General features: G+C 33.4%; 4 protein-coding genes across 4 annotated transcripts in view; 2 read left to right on the forward strand and 2 right to left on the reverse strand.

The window, feature by feature from the left end:
* Positions 1 to 6013: 6013 nt before the first annotated feature.
* Positions 6014 to 7884, reverse strand: LOC119835416 (para-nitrobenzyl esterase-like). Its single transcript, XM_038360204.1, has 3 exons — positions 7729 to 7884; positions 6326 to 7587; positions 6014 to 6197 (listed from the first exon to the last, which is right to left on the reverse strand). The coding sequence occupies exons 1-3, from the start codon at positions 7882 to 7884 to the stop codon at positions 6014 to 6016; spliced, it is 1602 nt and encodes a 533-aa protein (XP_038216132.1).
* A 2458-nt stretch (positions 7885 to 10342) lies between these two features.
* On the reverse strand, positions 10343 to 15089 carry LOC119835423 (para-nitrobenzyl esterase-like). The gene is made up of 5 exons (XM_038360218.1): positions 15005 to 15089; positions 14637 to 14812; positions 12042 to 12236; positions 10639 to 11900; positions 10343 to 10532 (listed from the first exon to the last, which is right to left on the reverse strand). Exons 1-5 carry the CDS (start codon positions 15087 to 15089, stop codon positions 10343 to 10345), a joined length of 1908 nt encoding a protein of 635 aa, XP_038216146.1.
* Positions 15090 to 17298: 2209 nt separating this feature from the next.
* Positions 17299 to 19374, forward strand: LOC119835432 (juvenile hormone esterase-like). Its single transcript, XM_038360231.1, has 2 exons — positions 17299 to 17484; positions 18109 to 19374. The coding sequence occupies exons 1-2, from the start codon at positions 17299 to 17301 to the stop codon at positions 19372 to 19374; spliced, it is 1452 nt and encodes a 483-aa protein (XP_038216159.1).
* Positions 19375 to 22753: 3379 nt separating this feature from the next.
* The window catches only part of LOC119835434 (esterase E4-like), a 3832-nt gene continuing 2277 nt past the window's right edge, over positions 22754 to 24308 (forward strand). Inside the window, exons 1-2 of the mRNA XM_038360247.1 lie at positions 22754 to 22936; positions 23793 to 24291. Coding sequence (XP_038216175.1) covers positions 22754 to 22936; positions 23793 to 24291 — 682 coding nt within the window. The remainder of the gene's footprint in view (positions 22937 to 23792; positions 24292 to 24308) is intronic.

A 24308-nucleotide genomic window follows, 5' to 3' on the forward strand; every position in this document is an offset into this window, starting at 1 on the left:
CAGGAAGCTGGCAACCCAATCGCATAACCTCTCAGGAAGTCCAAAAGATGGTAATTTCGATAGAAGTGCTTTGTGCCAAACCCGATCGAAGGCTTTCGCTACGTCCAAACTTACAGCCAATGCCTCCCCCTTACTCTCAACCGCCTCCGCCCATCTGTGAGTAAGGTAGACTAAAAGATCACCAGTTGCCTGCTGTTTTTCGATATTGGGCTTTTATGAATATGAATTTGTGAGGAATCAACAAATGAGTTTAACAATCTTATACCTGTACTAGCTTTAGCCCGCGGTTTTGCAATGTTAAAATTGTAAATCTCTGCAATTTTCCAATCAAGCTGAAGACATAGACAAAGTCATTAATGTTGTTGGAGCTAAGCAGATCTCGACGGCAACGTGATCTGTTCCGAGACTTTAATTTCATGATACTCGTCTACTACGATATGTTTTAAAAAGGGCTTCCTCATATATCAAAATGAACAGCTATTTTAAGAGGAATTTTTGACTAGTTCCCTTGACCAAAGTAGTGTTACCAAAAGCTTTAATTTGGGTCACGTTCGTTTCGCAATCCCGCAGGAAATATATAAAAACTAGCTTTTACACGAGGCTTCGCATTCGTTAAATTCAGATTAGATTAATAGATGTTATTATACATATAAACTTTCCTCTTGAAACTAAAAAACTCAATCAAAATATACATACATACATCGGGACAGACGCGTATGTAGTTATATATAGTGTCAAATGATATTTTTTGGGGGTACTTAAATGAATGGCACTTTTAAAATGCATTTACTTCTACAAATTATGTAATAAGAACAAAATAGACATTTGATTGTGAGTAAATGTTAAAGCCCCTTTTCGAAGAAGTTATTATTTGTATATAGTCATGATCTACGAGTAACATAGGCTATAATTTTTTATTTTTTAGAAAAATGGGGCTCCATAAGACATTTATGTTTTTCGGCACCAAGGTGAAAAAATGGGGTAAAAATTCTGAATTTACTTATCGCTAGTTGAACACATGGTATATAAAACAGAAAAACATAAATTTTATTTTGTACGTGCTAAGCAACTGTTTATTTTTGTTGTTGTACTTAATCAAATTTTTATTATTTACTTATTTATATGATAGGTTGACTCTTACGATACATAGATATGTTTTGGGAAAATAAAGATTTTATTTATTTATTTATAAAGACTAAATAAATTTATAATCTATCTTATGTCTGCTCGCAGTACATTGAGTAAATAAAATTAAAAAATATATTTTATTAGATCGAATTTCCTGCTTTGGTTTATAAATAATTCATGTCTAATTTTGGAATATTAAGACTTAAATGGATTTATAAATATCCTACTAATATTAGGACTAAACGGGACTAATTATATAATATAACTAGTAATCCGGTCCGGCTTCGCCCGTAGTACATATATAGCCTAGAGCCTTCTTCAATTAATGGACTATATAAAACTAATAAGAGAATTTTCAAAACGGACCAGATGTTCCTGAGATTAGCGCGTTGAAACAAACAAATTCTTCAGATTTATAATATTAGTATCTTATACCTTTAAACGAGCAATTCTTGTATATATATAAATATATAAATAATTGGAATCTCGGAATCGGCTCCAACGATTTTCATGAAATTTAGTATATAGGGGGTTTCGGGGGCGAAAAATCGATCTACATAGGAATCTTTTTTAGAAAATGTCATATTCGTGTTTTATTTATACCTTTAAACGAGCAATTCTTGTATATATATAAATATATATATAATTGGAATCTCGGAATCGGCTCCAACGATTTTCATGAAATTTAGTATATAGGGGGTTTCGGGGGCGAAAAATCGATCTACATAGGAATCTTTTTTAGAAAATGTCATATTCGTGTTTTATTTGTGTTTTATCGACTTAAACTTACTTTTTTAACAAATAGGAGGCGTTTGAGTAGTCCCAATTTATCATGACTCTTCCTGACATCTATTGGCGAATAATAATACTGTAAATATAGATATATAATATAATAATACTATAGATATACCTACGGGATACGGACTTACGCGGTTTCAACCGCGGGTCACAGCTAGTAATAGATATATCCTACTAATATTATAAATGAAAAAAATTGTTAATATGGATGGATGGATATTTGTTGTTTGTTTCTTCTCTTATTTATATATATTTTCTGTATTTTATTTTTTTATACAAAATTTCCTCAATTGACAAATAACTCTAATTGTTTTTAACACATAACGTAGCCGCCATGATATTGTCAGTGTTCAAAAGCACGGTAGTGAAAAGTTATAAGGTGTCAAAGATAAAAAATACATTGCAATTGAAAACCTTCTCCTTTTTTTTAAGTCATTTAAAAATATAAACAATAGAAAATTTGGATCCTGAGGTAGGACCCGAGCCGTTGTAATTCGCTAAACCGCACTAGCCTTAAAAATTTCATCAACTATGTTTATTAAATAAAATTTTTAGATATTATGATCACTTCATATATCAATAATCAAGAGGTCGCATGAAAAATAATAACAGCGATTAGTTTGAGAAGTGCTTAACAAAATTATTTAGTTAAATATATATACATAGTTATGTCAAAACAGAAACAGTAGTATTTTGTACCAAATGTCCACTACACAAGAAATATGTTCGACATTTTATCATATTCCCCGCATATTAAACAAAAGCCCCAAGCTTAGTTTCCCGCTAAAACGTCCGCCATTTTGGAACATGGCGCCATTCATTAACGTCAAACTGATATCCGTAATTCATCGTTAACTACAGCTGAGATGGAATTTAACATTTTCATTTTTGGACAGGAAAATATTTTAATGTGATAAAAATATCAGGAGAAAATTAGTGAAGTTATCAAATTGACATTGACGTAATCTACTAACAATGAATGAAGGGTACCTACATTTTACATTGAAAATACATTTTAAGGGAAGGTAATATTTTATTTATTTTATTATTTACGTTATATTTCAATAAAATAATTACTTTTTTCATATTTTTCATGACACGAATTTAAGCATTCTTACTCAAGAAAATAATATGCATTCGTGGTTTATTTTCTTATTTGCCGTGAATAGTAATATTGGGACAGACATATAACTCGAAATCCTAAGCAATAAGAATCTATTTCGTATGTAATACAGCAAATGACAATTAATAATTAGCTAGGCTTCATGTATATACCTATAGGGACTATTTAAACTGAATTAATCTGTCAATCGATGATCAACCACTAGTAAATTGCGGATTGCGTACTCTCAAAGGACTACTAAATAAATTAGCTTCACCATTTCAAGCATGTGAAGCGAGCTACCGTATTTGCGTACGATATTGTAATGAAATTAGCTAGTGATCTTCCCGAACTGAGTCTCGTGGCCAAGTTTTATCTGAAATTCCTCCGATCTTATTATGATCATTATAAAGGCATGATTAATTGACAACCTCAGTCGTCAGTCAAAACTTACACATCAAATATCTTATAATATCTAATATATATATATATATATATATACATAATTGGAATCTCGGAATCGGCTCCAACGATTTTCATGAAATTTAGTATATAGGGGGTTTCGGGGGCGACAAATCGATCTAGCTAGGAATCTTTTTTAGAAAATGTCATATTCGTGTTTTATCGACTTTAATTTACTTTTTTAACAAATAGGAGGCGTTTGAGTAGTCCCAATTTATCATGACTCTTCCTGACATCTATTGGCGAATAATAATACAATTTTTTGGCGAATAATTAAAGTTACGTTATAGCGTAACTAATTAACACAATATATAACATTGTTACATATTTTTTCAAATAAGTAAATATATCGCGCAATTAAACAGGTGTATTGGCATTGTATGAATTTATTTCTGCAAATCTATGCAAACATGTTTGACTTGGATTATTGTAATTTTAACACTTGTATTTAAAAGCAGTAAAGAAAAATTACATAAAGAGGGATTAGTGACGGCGAATATTAAGACTTATTGGCGAATACTTAAATTTTAAAATTAATTAAAAGTCTTGAATATTAATATTTATACATATACATTCTGATACCTTTATCCCAAGGTTGAAATCTATTCTAAGCGACAAAAAAGCCATTTTTTTTGGTATAGTTAAGAGTTATTTACATATATAACAAATAATATAATACTAGACTCAATGAATAAAATAATACGTTAAAATTAGTCATATGCACTGTGTAGTGGATTTCCCACTGCAAAGGTAGGTTCACGCTTGGCATGAATTTCGCGTTACTGCAAAGCTGGTTTTAAACGATAACCATGGGAGTACCTGGCACAATAAAGAAAATTACGTATGGAATAAAATAAATCCATGCTAAACGTTAAATGGAATAAAAAACGGACATTTTTTTTGTGAAACAGCATATTTTGTTTGTACATAAAAACTGAATGATAAATTTAACATAATATTAATATCATGTAACTTATTACGTGACATTATACATTGATATCATGACATCAGTTATTGAAACAAATATAATAATCGATCATATTATTATCAATAGAATCAGAGGCGTGCGAATGATAAAGATTAAATCAGATTAGTTGAATAATCTAAGCGGATCTTTTTAAATTACTTAGATTTTATCTCAACCCCATTTCTCAAAATATTTAAAGCCGCGGACAGCGGCAAGTGTGGCAATTCTTTATGGATTTAATTATGAATATCATATTCTTGAAAATGTGTTTATGTGCAATCTCTTCTTCTTACAAGCAATCTTCTCAAGATTATTAATTATAATATGATATTATGTTCTAACATAATATCATATTATAAATAATATGAATGACTTTTTTATGTCATTTATTCAGTCACATCTTCTTTTGAACCTCAGGTTTCAAAACCGATAAGCCGGGGTTCGATACCGGGCGAGTGTGCAGAAAATAAATAAATTTTTCAATTTATCTGCGCATCATCACTGCTTAAAACGGCATGAACGGAAAACGGAAGGAAAACATCGTGAAGAAACCGGCATGTCCAAGAATCAAAAACTTCAACGACATGTGACATCCGCCAACCCGCACTTGGCCAGCATGGTGGATTATGGCCTGAACCGTCATAGGAGGCCTGTGTCCCAGCAGAGGGAGCATATATGATGATGATGATGATGATGATTATGTCTTTTTTATGTCAGCAATGGAGCTGGAGGGCCGAATGATGGTATAAGCTCTACTATCGCCCATGAACGTTTGGAGGCGAAATTTCAATCGCCTCCTTGGTAAATTAGCATAGAACTGAGGGGTTCTGGTTTCGATTCCCGGTAGGTAGTCACAAAAAATATCCAGGTCTGGCAGGCTGGCCACAGAAGGCTGATCACCTACTTGTCTTTAAAAAAACTCAATCAATGCCCCTTCCACTAGGGACATGAGAGTTCACTTTTTAAAGGCATATTGTGTGTGATATAATACAGAATAGAACAGTGATACAGAAACTATAAACATCAAATTGTAAAAAAGTAAAAAAATATTATAAGACAGATAGTATATCAAATGCCCCCTACGTATTCCCTTATGAGATAAGAGTAGCGCACACACACATCGTTCATTATCTTATCCAAATATTTGATCGCAATCTTCATAATATATACGACGTCACACTTCCATATCATTGCACTATCTTGCCAAAATAAACAATGCTGTTATTATTTATATGTCGATTTCCATACCATAGAATAAGTTATAAATTATTATAGAATTAATTAAATGCAATTTTAATGTAAAATTTACAGCATTGTTGTGTTTTTTTTTTAATTAAAAATAGAAATACTTAAATAAAAAATATACAAGACGTCCCCAGTCTTGTATATTTTCCTTTCCGGGATTCCCTTTCAGGGTTTCCCCTGAAGCCAATAAATCGTTACGCCATGTGCAGAAATACATGCAGATTCAGAACACAGTTATTTAAACTCTATTATTTTCAGTTAAGATCCATATCTTTATTAAATTGCATTGCATTGCTTGATCGAGCTTAAGATTATTCGGCGTCAGCGCTTGGGGCGATTGGGTTTAAATAATATTTGTCATAAATATCTTCCCAGAAGAGTGATCTGTGCTGAAGGCGCTCCAAAGTTATCGTCTGATTCAAAGACATCAGTTTTATATTGTTTAATTTTGCTGCTGGCCACTCAGCAGTACTTGAACCTTCTGGTACAGGTGCCCTGATAAAAAAAGTTGATTTAAATTAATTGATAATAAAATCAGATATGGTTGAAAATAATCTAACAAAGATCGAAAAGCAATCTCCAATGCATAAAAGCAATTAAATTTGTAAATAATATTAACGTACCCAGAAGTTATAAAATCATACCACATGTCGCGCATGATGCTTTTCATATTTTTTAATTCAGTAGAAATATTTGTCTCATCATTAGAATCCAGAATAACTCCTGTCTGAGCACTATGAAATGCTCCTTGTTTATTTATAAATGGCATCATCGGTGATTCTTCTGATACAAACGAATATTCGTACAAGTAAATATTTTCATGACCAGCTTCCAATTGCAATTTTATCGCTCTTAACATTGGATAAACGTACATTGTATCGGTGAAGTAGTCGATGAACAGTAAAATGTTTTCATTGCTTATAACTTCTTCGTTACCAAAATAATAAGATTTGACTTTTTGAGCTATATTCAATTTTTCTTCTTCAGTCGGAAATTGTAAGTCATGAGGTAAGAAGTCTGGTAAATTCTTAATCAGCGAATCTTGCCATTGTCCAAATACACCTAGCCGAAAGGTGCCTTCAAATTCAGTATAACCGTACAATATAGGAATCTTACGGAAATCTCCCCTTTTTAGCGTTTCAAAAGGACTTTCCTCTAAAAATATTTCTTGTCCAACATTTTTTTCAATGCATGGTGAAAATAGAAAATCAACCAATCTCGTTGTATCTACTGATGTTAACAAATCGTAAGATGCATTTAAGTAAAATTGTTCTAAACTTCTTATATCATAAGAACCGGTATAATTTAAAAGGTTCGCGAAAGTTTTTGCGTTTTCTATGGGATTTACTTGGACAGTTGACGCACCCAATGTTATACCACTATCTGCAATCATGGCTTTAAATAATCCTTCGGTTACGTGAGATATAGCAAGAAGGTCTACTGCTCTACCACCAGCACTGTTACCGTAAACAGTGACATCATCTGGATTTCCTCCAAAATAGGCAATATTTTCCTGTACCCAACGTAGATATGCTACTTGGTCTTTTATACCGGCATTCCCTGGCGCATTCTCCGTACCGAGGCATAAGAATCCATGTGCGCCTAATCGGTAATTAAACATAGCAACAATAATATCTTTGCTCTGTACTAAATTTCGCGCTGAACTTCTATCAGCGAATCCATTTTGAAAAGCTCCCCCATGAACAAATACTAAAACTGGCAAATTAGTTTTGTTCGTGTGCGGTACATATAAAGTGGAAATAAGACAATTTTCACGGACTTTCGCATCAATCACGTTTGCTATACTGTTGCTGCTTTGCGGACATATTATGTTTTTCTCTACAGCTTCGAAAGTTTTCTCCCATGTTGGAGCTGGCAAAGGAGCCTGAAATGTAAATTGTCTTCAATTTTAACTTAGATTAATGGATTAATTGGACAACGTATGTATGATGTATGATGTATGATTTTAAAATCTCATGATAATATAATACGAGTATTATTTATATTCATAAAGAAATTTTCGTACCTTAAAACGGTCTTGTCCTGTGGGAGCTGTTGCATATGGTATACCGTGAAATTCAAATAAATCCCATCCTGATGGCTTATAGCCTTTTACGGGACCTTGGATAATGTTCACAGTCCATGTATCAGTTTCAGCAAAACTTTGAGTATACACTACCATGCATACAAATAAGAAACGAATAAACATTCTTAACCTGAAACTATGAGAAAATTTCAAAATCAATTGGGTTTGAATAATAATTCAAGAAGATTTTCAAAAATCAGAATTAATGACTTGAAATGAAAGTACCAATGTTAAACAGAGTTGACTTTAAAATATACAATAAGCTTAATATAATTTTAATTTTATATCAGACCAAAACGAGATAAGATTATCTCATAATTATTTTTTAATGATACGATCGGTTTGTATAGAACATCATTTACATCAAATATTGTTATTAATAATAAATACTGGCTTTTCGTGTAATTTATTGCTTTTGAGGAATATTATTAATATGTGTCTCATGTGTACTTATTTGGATTTTTAGCCATTGCATTAGCGTGCAATATTATGTATTTTTTATTAAACTCGTTCATAATATGTAATGATAAATAATATGTTCGATTGAATTTATAGCTATTTTCATAGCCAACCGAATATATTATTCCGAACATAATGTATTGCTTTTTAAATTCATTTAAATATTCCTCGTATATTTAATAAAAAATGCCACACGTTTATTTATATATCATTACATAGTATAAAAGAAAGTTGCTTACTCAGTCTCTTTGTCCCCTATGTATGCTTAAATCTTTACAACTACGCCACGGATTTTAATGGTTTTTTTTAATAAATTAATTGATTTAAGGGGAACGTTTATATGTATAGTAATATCTAACTATTCCTAATTTAACGGGTTCAAAGCCGCGGGCAAAATACATAACTATGTTATGTCACTTACTTTATGTAATAAACACAGAATCTTTGCACTCAATTACACAACAATGCAGGGCTGATCAATAATAATATTATTCTTAAATAAACATCACTAATTGTTAGAAACGTAGTTTTGCTCCAGTTATCAATGTAAAAGTGTATGTTGTATCATGTGAACTCAAATCATCGTCACAATATATCGATAATTTTATACAAATATCTACACCACTATTTTGTCTTATCTTTAAGTTATTCTGTCACTGTAATGTGATAACTGAGCGACGCGGTTCCACCAAACTTGTATAATGTTTATTAGTTATTGTCCTGTTAATAAAGTGAAAAAATCTTGCATTACGTATCGTCGCCATCTGGGGACCCTGGAATTAGCCATGCACTGTGTCATATTTCATACCAACTAAAACCCCACCGAGTTCCCACCCGCTTCTTTAGACGGAAACTCCACTTCGTGATACTTATATTATTTCCTTATTAAATCGCTCTCGAGAAAGCCTAGACACCGAACTATTAACTTTGCAAGAGCGTGGACGTTATAGGAAAACAGATGCCCTAGACCATGTTTTTGTAACATGTTATTTTATTAGGTTATCGACAAATTTCGAAATAATTTTTTTTAACATAAATTATTTCAATCTAACGCTGGAGATTAGAGAGATTTATAATCAACGACAACTTCTTGATAGAGAAGAGCCGATAAGAGACTGCCCAAAATTTCTTATTTAAAATAGTAATAATGCCCGACGGCTATCCTATAAATACGGACGATGGTTCCGGTCAATTCCTCATAAAACGTCATACGGGGTCAAGGGTCAATAATTGAAGTATTTTGGGTTTTTTTTTTATGGAAACGGCAAGTTTAATCATAAATATACTTGAAATGAAAATCCTAAAATCCTATAAAATTATCTGCACTGAGGAAATTCAACGTACCTACTGTTTTATTAGAAAATTAAATTAATTAATATGTACGTTATGAATTACTTACGACGGTTATTAAAATATGAGAGCTTGGTAGATTACATTAATATGTATTCACATTCCCACTGACAAGTATAAACATTACAAACGATTAGAATTATTTTATAAGCATATTTTCCTTAGATATCTATGATATTTGCAATAAGTCCATCATCCGAACGTTGTTCATACTGACAACTTTATGGTTCAATTAAACTGTCATGAATTATTTTGAAAATATTTTTTCCCGTCTTCTCTTACCGCCTTCACACACGAGGCGTACGCCTTGTCGTATCGTAAACGTAACGTAACGCACACCGCCAAAAAAGTCCGTACTATAAGTGTTGTGTGCGTATGTGTGTGTGTGTGTGTGTGTGTTGATATGTGGGTAGTCTCAATAATTTAAGTTTGACACCTTCATAGGGTGATTAATAATAATTTTATATCTTCTGTAATTTGTTACTTAATATTTCATAATTCTTACAGTAAACAAAATGGTGAATTGATTTGTTTAGTACACGTCGCTATCATGAAATACAATGTACCTCATAAAAGTATAAATATTTAATTTGGACTTCATGGGTTAATCCAATCAAAGTTGAATTCCAATCCAGAACCTAGTAGGCATACCTATATATATGGTGGATAGTGACTAAAACTCAATTTTATTGCTCAAATTTTATTAATTCTGTTTCGGCATTGAAATTGTTCGCATGTTAAACATTTATTCATCTTCGCAATCTGTAGTGGGAGGGATTGGGTCTTTATAGTATTGGTCATAAATATCTTCCCAGAAGAGTGATCTGTGTTCCAGGGTCTTCAACTCAATTGTCTGGTTAAAGGACATCAGTTTAATATCGTCTAATTGTGCCGCTGGCCAGTCCTGAGCACTCGATCCTTCTAGAACAGGTACTCTGGAAAAAGATAATTTCTTAATTTAGTCGCAATAAAAAAAATAATAACATTTAAACAGATCTCGCAGTTTGTCACTTAAAATTCTACAAATATGATTTTACTTACCCAGTTGTAACGAAATTGTACCACATATCACGCATTATTGTCTTCATATTTTTAAGCTCAGTCGAAATAGTAGTTTCATTCTTATTGTCCAAAATGACAAATGACTGCACCGTATGGAAAGCTCCTCGTTTGTTTATATATGGGAACACTGAGGATTCATTGGATGTGAATGAATATTGGTATAAGTAAAGATTTTCATGTCCAGCCTCTAAATGCAACTTGACTGCCCTCAACATGGGATACACATACATGGTGTCTGTGAAGTAGTTGATATACAGTAAGATATTTTCGTTGCTAATAACTTCTTCGTCACCGAAGTAATAATCCTGGACTTGTTGGAGAACGTCAGTTAGTTCATCGTCAGTAGAGAATTCTAAGTCGAGTGGTAAGAAGTCTGTTAAGTTTTGAATCAAAATATTTTTCCATTGTTCAAATACTCTCAGCCTGAAGGAACCTTCAAATTCGCAGAAACTGTACATGGCTGGGATCTGGCGATAATTTCCACTTTTCAACATTTGATACGGGCTTTCTGAAAGGAACATTTCTTGGCCAATATCATTTTCAATACACGGTGAGAACAGGAAATCAATTAGTCTCGCTGTATCTATAGAAACCAACGTATCGTAAGTAGCATTTGTGTAGAAGTCTTCCAAACTACTCATATCATAAGTGCCACTATAATTTAGCATTTTTGCATAAGTTTTTGCGCTTCTAGTGGGATCGACTTGAACTGTGGATGGACCTAAGGTTATTCCACTATCTGCGATCATCTTGGTAAATAATCCTTCCGTCATTTCAGAAATTGATAAAAGATCTACAGATCGGGCCCCAGCGCTGCTGCCGTATATAGTGACATCAGATGGATTGCCTCCGAAATACGCAATGTTATCCTGTACCCATTGTAGAAGTTTTACTTGATCTTTCATACCAGCATTACCCGGTGCAGTTTCTGTTCCAAGGCACAAGAAACCATGTACTCCTAATCGGTAATTAAAGGTAACAACAATGATTTCTTTGGTCTGTACCACATTTCTCGCCGAAAATGTGTCGGAAAATCCATATTGATACGCTCCCCCGTGAACATATACAACTACTGGTAAATCCGTATTGTTAGTGTCTGGCACATACAAATTGGTTATAAGGCAATCTTCTCGAACTTTTGGGTCAACTACGCCTTTTAAGGAGTTGCTATTTTGCGGACATATTACATTCGTCTCTGTAGCTTCAAATGTGTCTGTCCATGTTGGGGGATCTAAAGCAACCTAGAAAAATTAAAATATTATTTAATAACAAAAAATAAACAATTTCTCCGAAACGGTCAAGTATATAGTTTTAGATTGCGAGAGCACGAAATTATTGTTGCTTATGGATTGAGGAGTCAAAACATATTATGTTTTTGTTACCTTGAAACGGTCTTTTCCTGTGGGAGCTGTTGCATATGGTATGCCGTGGAATTCAAATAAATCCCATCCTGACAACTTATAGCCCTTCACAGGTCCTTGGTTGATGTTCACAATTAATGAATCGTCAGCATAACTTTGAGCGATTGATATAATGGCTATAAATATGAATAGGTTCTTCATCGTGGATGGCTGAACCTGAAATTATGACATTATAAATTATCTCGTAAATTATCTGCTTTACTTGAGTATTTATTATAATTATAATAAAACGACATTCATTTCGATTTGAATATTGTTAGCATGCTATTTAAGCGAAACGCAAAGACACTTAAATTCACATTTAATGTATGATTTTTTTTATGAAATGTACCATAGTTCCGGTGTTAAATAATTGTTATATGATTTTTTTAATATAAGCACATTTATTCGAAATATGATTTGATACGATGTTATTACATTTTTGCAAGAAAATCATGTTTTATTGTCGTTAATGTAATATTTTGCAATATTATCTAGTATTGATCTATCAGCACATTCAGATTCTGGAAGTTCAAAAACTATGTACAAATATTAAAGATATTTGTCAAATACACATATTAATGCATCAGCATCTTCGTCATGAATATGGATTGCATATTTTATACAATTGTTGAGGTATTTATCAAACAATTACTATTATCAAACAATGATTTAGTGGGCTTATCGATCTCAAATCAAAAATGAACAAAGATAGTATGATGGCAATCAATAACAGGCCCGAAGTCTTTAAAGAAGTTTAGAAAGGCCCCGAGGACTATGATTTTGTTTCAATTTAGAGCATTGAGCTACCAACATTAATTCACCATTGCATATGAAAGTGATCCCTAAGTGCTACACGCAAAGTATACTGTATACAGTATACAGTATACGCACAGTGCTACAGCTATACACACACACCGGGCGAAGCCAGGGCGGATCGCAAGTATATTTATAAGACAATAAATCATGCAAAATCTATATAAACATTTTTAATTTTATTCTACATAACCCTTAAAATATCCTAAATAGATTTTAATTATACTTATTTAAAAATAGTAAAAGTCTGGTTTTATTGTGAGAATTTTTACAATAAGATTAAAGTGTTACCTTATCCGTTAAATGAAGGAACTCACTTAATTTTATTACAAAAAATGTTGGGTTATTTATTAAGGTGACTTACCTGAATGGGATATGAAGACTTTTTGATTATACTTTCTGTAGAACCATATTGTTTTATAGTACTTTTTTAACCTTGAAATATGTATACATCTCATTGTGATCAGAAAATAAGAAGATGTAATTATGTTACCTGAATATAACCAAAAACATTTGAGTAAATATCGCAGTTCCGGAGTAACCGATATGTGCAAATATGTATTTGGCTATACATACATTCATTTTACATAAGCTAGCTGATGCCCGCGACTTTGTTCGCGTTAATTATTCAAACATGTCGGAACAGCTGAGGATTTAAGATCCAGGTCCACTCCTACGTCGCTCGTGGTACGGATTTTTCTCTCGTTTTTTATGCTTTTACGCTTAGCAACATATTTGGCAATTAACTTTTATATATAAAGAAGGTGTTTAAAAGGTCAAATTAATTGTATCCAGGCTGGATAATACTTTATTTTGAGAAATTTTGAAAGAACAAAAAAAATAATCACGAGGTGGGCGGCCAAGCTGAAGCAATCGTAGCAAAAAGAAGTGGGTTCGAATCCGGCCTCGTCATAATTTTTTTTCTATTCTTTCAAAAATTTTCATTTTATATATATAATAAACACATCAATGCTATAAAACTGAAAATGAAAAGGCTTTTTTATACTATTTTTTGTTTTGTGTTTTTTACCTCTCAACTTAGGGTCAACCGATTTTTTATACATTTTCTTGTTTGTTTAAAATCTGGTGCCTCTCATGTGTCCTATTTAAATCGGTCTAGTTCTCGCTATTTATAGGAGGAATATCTAAATGCTTATAAAAAATTATAATAACTATTTTTTAAATATTCAATATCGTAATGTATCATAGTCAACAAAGAATGTAATAGTTTCGCGGTATCCGTTTGTCGACTTCGACTTGACATTCTAAAAATACTGTAATTTGGCTTAAACTTTATGGCCACCTCCTTTATGAAGTAGGTTAGTAGAAATATTAAATCTAATATATGTAAATATTTCTGCTAACTAAACTAAAAATATTTCAACTAAAAATAATAATTAGCACGGAACTGAACCTCATATTTGCATATAAAATAATACTGTTTTGTGTTAATAATTCATTGTTTAAACACATGTGTTTCTACAAATGCTTATTTTATTTATTTTAAATAAATAATATAATACTCAAATTTAGGTGGATAGACGAGGCTCAGTGGTGAAAAATGGCACCATTCCACATATTGAACTAGACAGTAACACAACACAGAAACACAACTCTATAGGTACCTTTATTATGAAAATTAATAAACCTATTTGGCTGGCACCAACTTCAAATAGTTTAGTGGATACTTTATACTAGTTACGTACTTATACTAATTATGTGTTTTTCACTTATTTTAACACTTATATACTATATACATACCATTATTGTGGCATAGAAAATTATTACATGTCTCTCAAAGGTAAGATTGTATGGGATTCCAGCCATAGTTCCCAAAACCTGTGCGCCTGAACTCGCTCCTGTTCTGACACGCCTCTTTCGTCCTTCAATGACCACTGGAATAGTACCAGAATCATGGAAACTTGCCAATGGGCAGCCTGCGCCCAAAAAAGTCGTGCCGAGCTCTCTAACTATAGGCCAATTTCAGTCACGTCTATACTCTGTAAGACTATGGAACGTGTACTGAATAGCAGGCTCCTGACACACCTAAAAGCGAACGACCTACTTAGTGACCGCCGGTACGGTTTCTGCCGAAATCGGTCAACTGGGGATTTTCTAGCGTGTGCCACCTATATCTGGAGCGAGGCCATTGAGAATCATGCTGAAGCACTTGCTGTCTCTCTCGATATCTCCAAGTTCAATAGGGTCTAGCATGATAGTCTTATTGGCACTACCCCATTAATGGAATTACACAGCCTAATTCCGCCATCCCCATTTTTCCATCGATCGTCAAGGCGCACAGACCCTAGGCATCGCTATCTGGTGGACGTTCCATGTACCCGAAGACGAAGCGGTTCGATTCCACATTATTTATTCGAACCGCAAGGGATTGGAACATGCTTCCTGAGTCTGTGTTTCCCGACGAGTACAATCTGGAGGTCTTCAAGAGAAGAATGAACAAGTACCTTCTAGGGAAGCGCGTTACAGCCTAGACCACATCTCAGCTTACCATCAGGCGAGATCATTAAAGATTAAAAAATAAAAAATAAATAAAAAAAGCTAATTTCTTGCAACAAATCTGCGACAAATATCAATTTCTAAAGACATAATGGGACGTCTTATATGTTTTTCTAATTATGTTTGAATAATGCTTCGCTACATAAAGGAATAATATAATTTTATCCACTATTTGTAAGTACCTAAATAATACTTAACAACCTTACATACCAACCGGCTCCTTGGTACAGTGGTTAACACGTGAGCTTAGAACCCAGGGGTCCTGGGTTCGATTCCCGGTGGGGACGCACAAAAAAAAAATGTCTCGATCTGGCAGGACACAGAAGGCTGATCATATACTTCTCCATAAAGAAAAGCAATCAGTGAAACAGATGTATATCATCTGCCCCATACCCCACTAGGGGACACGGGACTTCACTTTTAAATAATACTTATAGCGTACATTTGTTTTTATTGTAGATAAATGAAGCAATTGCGAGTTCCTAAAACCTGAGCCAAGATAAGAAGCAGTGTATTATGAAAGCACGAAGCTACAGACATGTGTGCTATAAATCTGTGACACCCCTTATCTATTTCGTTTTGAAAAGTATTAAAAACTTGGAGAGAATGACCAATGTTTTAGACAAGACATATTCATCATCATCATCTCTTATACAAGAGCCCAGTTATACTATAACATAAATAGAAATTATATCTTAGCAAAAGTTATTCAGTCTTATGAGCATTTTTCTCGACTTATAATAATCGAGATCTGAAATTTGATGTTGGAATCAGCGGATAAATTCGGGAAGAAAAGTTTTATATGAAAGCCTCCTGATTTGTTGTGCAAAGTTGACAAGAACGAAAGCGAGTAACAGCTAGTCTTATTTACGACTGCATCGATCAAACGATACTAATTAAGCACAAATTGTGTAGGTAATGTCTGTGACGATGAATTTATGATTGTTACTCTATTATGCATAGAAAAGTATCGGATATGTAAGAAATTTGCCGCAAGGATTATTGCATGGATTAGCTTTTACATGTGCTATGTGTTACCTATGTAAAAATATAGTACGCAGATCCAAGAGAAACCGTGGGCTCCAGCTAGTTTAGACATAAATTTTATAAGATGTATTTTAATATAACAGTATTTATTATTTTTTAGTAACAGGTATTTTAATATACTTACATATCTATTATATTCTTTACTAGATTTCCGCCTTTAACTTCGCGTGCGTAGTCAAAAAAAATGCATGTCCCGAATTTATCCCCACGTAGTCCCTTCTTCGCTATTAAACTACGTCTTTACAAAATTTAAGACGAGACAAACGTACAGAAGGACAGACAGACAGATATGATGAAATTATTATTAGGAACATATATTATACTAGAAATGCAAATTTAACCTGATAATCCTTACCTACCTTACATATAATTTAATCTGATATACCTTATAACAGATATTTATATGAAACTAGCTGGACTCAGCAAACGCTGTTCTGCTTAACATTAATTTTTTTGAGGTATATAAAATAGATGTTGCCCGATTCTCAGTCCTAACCAATTTGCACAAAAAAACTTATTAGAATCGGTCCAGCCGTTTCGGAGGAGTATGGTAACTACCATTGTGACACGCGAATTTAATTTATATAGAGATAGTTAAAAAAAAATAGAAATGTTTGAGAAATAAAATGTTTTTTATTATTCCGCCTTTGGTTACTTCTACATGGAAATGACAATTTTTACGAGAAATGTACTTTGAGATAACGATGCTTACGTACAACTTATACCGAGGAAATTAATTAGATGTTGATAGGCACCAGAAAATTACATTTTTAAGACTGTTATTTTATCTTATCTGAACTGTCATTATCTCTTACGTTATAAATACATATTTCGGCATCTCGAGAATGTGTATTAAAAGATGATGTCCCTGAAAGCAGTACTACTGTTTTGTGTAGCATCAGTTATACGAGTTGAAAGTTTAAATTACAGGATAGTGAATACAACGCAAGGACCGGTTAAAGGTTACAAATTGGATACTGAAAATGTCTTTAGTTTCCTCTCTATCCCTTATGCTACTGTACCAACTGGGTTAGATCGATTTAAGGTAAGACTCGTGAATATTTCTTGCATTGCATTGCATGATTTTAGTAGTTATTTTATTTTCTATTTTATGGCGGGCAACTGAGTTGTTGGTTCGCCTGATGGTAAACAATCACCACCGCCCATGAACACTCGCAGAGGCAGGACATTCAGACCTCTGAGAATGCGCTGCCCGCTTTTATGGGGTAAGGAAAAAGGAAAGGATTAAAGACTGGGAAGAAGGAATGGACTGGGTCCGGTGTGGAAAAAGGAAACCGATGAGGAAAGCCTCCGGCTCCCCCATTCACCGTACGAAACAGTGGCATGCCACTATTTCACGCCGGTTTTCTGTGGGGGTGTGGTGCTTCCTCGGTGCAAGCTGGCCCAATTCGTGCCGAAACGTGCTCGACTCCCACAATAAAATAGATATAGATTGACTTAATTAACACCAGTTGATCTCAGTGGATAATCGAGAGTTCACTTCATTCAATAGAGCAGGTGCCAATGCATGAATGCATATTCAATGAAAATCACAAATTAACAATGTATGCATATAATTTATAAATATGTTTTTTTTTTTATATTGAGTAAAACATAAATAATTACGATTATGAACAAGTAGTTGTATTTCAGTTTTAATTTTATACAGGCTCCGTTACCACCTCCGACATGGACCGAACTTTTTGAAGCTAATGAAAAGGATATCGCTTGCCCACAATCAGGTCATAAACTAGACACTGGTGATGAATATCGAGAACAATGCCTAGTTGCTAGTGTGTTTACGCCTAATACGACGGCACAAAATTTACCTGTTCTGGTATACGTACATGGAGGAGGATTTTTTATAGGATACGGTAATGAATTCACACCGAAACATTTAGTTCAAAGTGGAAAGATAATAGCTGTCACTTTTAACTATCGTCTTGGACCGCAAGGCTTTTTATGTCTGGGCACAGAAGCTGTACCTGGTAATGCTGGGATGAAAGATCAAGTTGCGTTACTTAGATGGGTACAAAAGAATATCGCTAACTTTGGGGGAAATCCTAAGGACGTTACCATTGCGGGATACAGCGCTGGAGGGGCTTCTGTAGATTTACTAATGCTATCTAAAATGGCTCAAACGTTATTTAGTAAAGTAATACCAGAGAGTGGCGCGAATATTCTAGATGTTGGTGTTCAAATTAATCCGATTGAATATGCACGATTGTATGCCAGTAATTTAAAATTCGAAAATGTTGATGACATGAAAGCGTTAGAACAATTTTATTTGACAGTCCCTTTCGATGTCTTGACTTCTATAGATGTTTTGAATGGAGTAGACAATGTTAATATATTGTCTCCTTGTATTGAGCGAGATATTGGCCAAGAAGAAAGATTCTTAGAAGACAGTCCGGTGAACATAATAACTAGTGGGCATTATAATAAATACCCAATACTGTATGGTTTTTCAGAAATGGAGGGCCTTTTCCGAATTGGGAATTTTGAGAAAATAAAAAACTTAATGAACAATAATTTTGCTAATTTTCTACCGAATGATTTACATTTTATTAATGGGAAGAAAAAAGAAGAAGTCGGGAAAATTGTTAAAAAGTTTTATTTCCGTGAAGAGCCAGTAGGTCCAATCAATATTTTGAAATATGTTGATTATTTCACAGATTCTATGTTCGCTTTTAATATATTACGAACGGTCCAGCTGCAGGCCAAAGTTGGTAATGATAAAGTGTATTTGTACGAATACGCTTTCGTCGATAGTGATGTAGACATAATTCCATATACAAATATGCGTGGTGCTACTCACTGCGCGCAAACAATGGCTGTGTTAGATTCACCCAATGAAGATAATATCACTGAAGAATACAAAACAATGAAACATTACATGCGGGAAATATGGTTAAATTTTATAATATACGGGTAAGTGTTAAAATTTACTAAATGAAATTTTACACTAACCTTTTTTATACTTCAAGAATTCGAAAATCTAATTGCCCTTTTGCAGAAATGATTTCAATCAAAATTGATACTACTGTTAATTCATTTCTTGTTTCTAATATAATATTATAAATATAAAAATGTAAATATAATATAAAATAATTGTAAACATATTTTTTAGAGAACCAGTTCCCAGTGAATCAGCATTACCACCTTGGCCTCCAGTTACTGTAGACAACTTATCATACATGTCTCTCAATAGCACTATAGTGTATAGAGATAGACTCTTATATGAGAGAGCACAATTTTGGGAACAAATCTACGCAAAATATTATCAGCATCCCTCAGCACCAAACCCTAACAATATCAAAAATTATTCTACCAGAAATGATGGCTCATCTGTTTTTTATATTATGATTACATCCTTTTTATTAAATTTCCTTTCAGTAACAGAAAAAAAAAAGTAATATTTCACAATGAATAAATGTATAATTATAAGAGAGTAATAAATAAAGAACAAAACTTTAAATAAATCGTATTGCTGAAATTGTGTTCAATTACAAAAGGTTTTACTAGGAATAGGTTCAAATTCGATTCTTCGTCGATTGGAACAATATTAATCAATGTACATACTGTATACATAAATTAAGAAATCAATAAAATTATCTCATTTGCGATATAACGAGTATCCGAATTCGGAAATATTATCTTATCATCTTTCTATATATAAGAATAGTAACTGAACTTCTTAATTATATTATCAGCTTTCTCACAATCATTTGGTATTTATTTATGACTAGCTGGAACCTGCGGCTACACTCGCATAGTACCCGGCTGAAATGTAGCCTGTGTGTTAAATCAGACTATAATCAATTTCCGTACCAAATTGCAAACAAATCCCAACAGAGGTTTTCCGTGAAAAGTAACAAGCACATACATTCTAACATACTTTCGCGTTATTGTATTAGTACGATCCACCTACATGTGGTCACAAAGTATAAGATTGAGGTCTAAAGATTTGACCTCAATCTCAAGTGGTAGTTTAAACTCTAAACTACCGACGTTCGCATTCGCGATACGTAATTAATTTTGAAAAAATTACATGCGCTTCACTCAAGCTCGGTTTCATCTTATAAACAACAAATGAGACATCAATTTACACATCTGCCAAAGTCAGGGCGATCCAAGCTTCACATCCCAACATTGTTACCTATATATTTTGCAAACACTGAGAAACTTTCAGCTTTTATGATTTGACGAAGGTCTGGCGCCCGCGGGCTCTTGGACCATAATGCGAGTTCACTTGCTTAGTAGAAGATAGTGTCTATGTACTAAAGAGCAAGCTATATGTAAAATCTTTTTGCAATTGCGTAGTTTTTGTCATAATACAGGACAAATTATAAGCGTTTTGCAATATAAGCGCTGCCCCTTAAAGAAGGTCTTCTAACCTCTATTACCTATTCAGTGTATAAACAGTCAATAACACTACGTAATTGTTTTTATATTTATAATGGACGTAAAAAGAAAAATTTTAAAGCTATGATAACATAAGACAAGTTTAAGTGCAATTCTTCAATATGTATTATCATTGTTAAGTGTCTCTACAATCTACGCAAAAACCATGAGATATTAAATGTTTGGCGTGTGTGAGAATATGTGTGTGAGCGTAAGTGTGTGTTTGTGGGTGTGGGTGTGTGTACATACACATATGCTACATGGCATGGTGCCTCCCAAACGGGTGGACCGATTATTTGTTTCAGTTGTTTTTTGATTTGAATGGTTAATCAGACGGGACTGTTCTTAGTTACGTTTGATGAAAATTGGTCAAAGATGGCCGCCGCCGTAAATGGCTTTTCTATTAGCTGTTCCATTAAATCTCAAAAAATTTATTTATTTTGTTAGTCTTCTTTTAGAATGAACTTTTATTCGTTATAATACAATTTAACCATTTAGCACCGATTCGAAAAGCAGTTTCTAAAGAGAAGAGCCGGCGAAAATCTCTGTAATTTCTCTTTCATAATTTTCTCAAATTTACTCATTTATTGTTGACTTTATCATATATTATTTACGCGTAAATGAAAATTATAACATTTAACACATGAGTGTAATACTTTGTTAAGTGAGCAATAAACATCTTATATTTTTAAGTATCTCACGTTTAGAAACTTCGACTTAATCACCTTCTCACGATATCTACGGCTTATTTACATCTGTTTTCCTAAGATTTCAGATTTATATATATTACATTACCATACGTGTACCATTATAGCTCGTTGCATTGAAAAAAAAGTAATTTCTATGTAAATGGTCTGATAGTTTTAAATCAATATTTTTTTTAAAATATTTTAAATAACCAACAAAGTTATAACGTCCATGCAAAGTTATGAATTTTTATTTTATGCGATTAATAATTAATTTTAACAAAACATTAACCGCTTTCGATTGTCTGCACGAGATCGAATTTAAATGGGACCACATGGGAGGCACCAGCTATCAAATAAAATAAAGAATCATAAAAAACGGTTGCTCTTGCTTCGGCCATTCTCGAAATTAGATTCTGCCGAAATAAGTAAATAGGATATGCTTTATCTGTAGCGATCCTAGTGTCAGTTTGTTGTGATCCTGAGTTCAGGTTGTTGATTTCTTCCCCCTGAGCGCATTTCCTGGGTCTTCAAGGTATTATAGGTAACTTTGAATCTACACAGAGCAGTTTCACACTTGTCGTTCAGTTTGGACTGCATGTCAATGTGTTTACGGCTAAGCAGACACATGTCGTCAACGTAGTCTCGGTCACCCAGTTGGTTGGTGATTGCCCACTCTGTACCGCGTTGCTTTCCCTCATTGACTTTGTGCATTATGCCTTATGTAAGTTGTACCACGAAGAATATTGTTCTTCGTGGTGTAAGTAAAGTGAAGTCCCGTGTCCCCTATTGGGGTATGGGGCAGATGATATACATCTGTTTCACTAATCGATTTTCTTTATGGAAAAGTAGGTGATCAGCCTTCTGTGTCCTGCCAGACCGAGACATTTTTTTTTCTTTGTGTGTCCCCACCGGGAATCAAACCCAGGACCCCTCGGTTCTAAGCTCACGCGTTAACCACTGTACCAAGGAGGCGGTCAACACTCTTCGGGGTACTAGCTACATAAAGCTACTAGCTACATAAGGGGATAGCAAGCAGTCCCATCTTACACCAGTGCATACATCAATGTCATCTGATACTCCAAGCCAGTCACGTGCCAATCCACATCAGGGATACTGTTAAGTATTTTATAAGTTATCTTATCGACTTATCAATAATCTATTGTATATCAAATTTTACTTAAATATTTGTTATGATTCTGAGCAAAAGGTTATTTTAAGACCATGTTTGGAAACGTTCTAATACTTGTTGCTTTGATTACTGTGGTAAATACAGAAAATTTAGATGTTCGTGTAGTAAATACGGACCAAGGGCCAGTGAAAGGTTATAAATTACCAAATGAAAATGTATATAGTTTTTTATCAATTCCGTATGCAACTGCACCGACAGGACTTGATCGATTTAAGGTAAGATTATTATAGAGTATTTCATTATTCACGTTATCTTTCCTATAAAGTGAAACGAGTTATGATTAGTTAAAGATAAATCATTCTTGTTTATTTCTTTGTTATTTGTTTAAAATTTAATATTTCTAAAATATTGGATATCGTTTATTTATTTAATAAAATATTCGTGTTCTTTTCTCAAAGAACACACTCAAAATATACAATGTGTGCAATTTTTTTTTTCTGAATTCGTATACGGTGCTGTTAAATATATGGGAAGGGCATAGGTACGATCTATTTTATACCTAGATTGGAAAATAAAAATATAGACGAGAACTCTATCTTTTATTCAATGACATAATACTATCGAATACAGAATCGCTTAAAAGCTTAGCTTTCGTTAAACTTAGTTTATTTTTGTTGTATCTTATAAGTTATTTATAAGTCTTTCAACATACAAAGAGTTCCAGTTAATTTGTTAGCATGAGTTAATTAAATTGCTCGTTTATTTTATATTAGTGATTTTTTTGTTATTAAATAATTCTTGTCATTGAATTCTTTGCTTTAAATAAAGTATAAGAAACTCTTAACTTTCCTCATTTGATTAACAATAGCATTGTATAAAAAAACAAAATCAAACATATGCTATGTTATCGTACGGTAGTTGGCAGAGGTCGCTTTTTAAGTTGATTTTAAGGACACAATTGGCCGGCACTTAGTCTAAAAAATTATCAGAAACTATAGAACTGTGGTGCACACTAGGTTTCTAATTTAATACTTTGCTGGATAGTGCTTAGATAAGCTCACTAACAAAATAAAATTTGATAAAGAAGAGGCCATATAATTGGCAATGCTTAAAAGATCACACATATTCCAGGCGCCTTTACCAGCACCGACATGGACGGAGCCTTTCGAAGCTGTTGAAGAAACAATAATGTGTCCTCAAGGTACAAGACTAACGGATGGCAGTAAAAACCAGGAACAATGTCTTGTTGCGAGTGTGTATGCACCAAATACTACACTTCAGAACTTACCAGTCCTTGTATACGTCCACGGAGGTGCGTATATATCGGGCTATGGGAACTCATTAACACCGAAAAATTTAGTGGAAATTGGGAACATAGTAGCAGTTACGTTTAACTACCGCCTCGGAGTACACGGCTTCCTCTGCTTAGGTACAGAAGCTGCTCCTGGAAACTCTGGTATAAAAGATCAGGTTGCTCTATTAAAATGGGTGCAAAAAAATATTGCAAACTTTGGAGGAAATCCTAAAGATGTGACTATAGCTGGATATAGTGCTGGATCATCATCAGTAGATTTGTTAATGATATCCAAGTTAGCTCAAGGGCTGTTCAATAAAGTGATACCAGAGAGTAGTGCTAATGTTCAAGCC

This window comes from Zerene cesonia, chromosome 2, assembly GCF_012273895.1.
Source record: "Zerene cesonia ecotype Mississippi chromosome 2, Zerene_cesonia_1.1, whole genome shotgun sequence".
Classification (NCBI taxonomy): Eukaryota; Metazoa; Arthropoda; class Insecta; order Lepidoptera; family Pieridae; genus Zerene; species Zerene cesonia.

What these genes read in the sequence shown, in the direction of transcription:
- LOC119835416 (XM_038360204.1), bottom strand. Translation starts at nt 7,884, where the DNA reads ATGGTAGTGTATACTCAAAGTTTTGCTGAAACTGATACATGGACTGTG. An exon ending in CAGGACAAGACCGTTTTAAG is followed by an intron (nt 7,588 to 7,728) that starts GTACGAAAATTT and finishes TTTACATTTCAG; the next exon opens with GCTCCTTTGCCAGCTCCAAC. An exon ending in TATGATTTTATAACTTCTGG is followed by an intron (nt 6,198 to 6,325) that starts GTACGTTAATAT and finishes TTTTTTTATCAG; the next exon opens with GGCACCTGTACCAGAAGGTT.
- LOC119835423 (XM_038360218.1), bottom strand. Translation starts at nt 15,089, where the DNA reads ATGCTAGACCCTATTGAACTTGGAGATATCGAGAGAGACAGCAAGTGC. An exon ending in TTTTCTATGCCACAATAATG is followed by an intron (nt 12,237 to 14,636) that starts GTATGTATATAG and finishes TCATAATTTCAG; the next exon opens with GTTCAGCCATCCACGATGAA. An exon ending in CAGGAAAAGACCGTTTCAAG is followed by an intron (nt 11,901 to 12,041) that starts GTAACAAAAACA and finishes TAATTTTTCTAG; the next exon opens with GTTGCTTTAGATCCCCCAAC.
- LOC119835432 (XM_038360231.1), top strand. Translation starts at nt 17,299, where the DNA reads ATGATGTCCCTGAAAGCAGTACTACTGTTTTGTGTAGCATCAGTTATA. An exon ending in CTGGGTTAGATCGATTTAAG is followed by an intron (nt 17,485 to 18,108) that starts GTAAGACTCGTG and finishes AATTTTATACAG; the next exon opens with GCTCCGTTACCACCTCCGAC.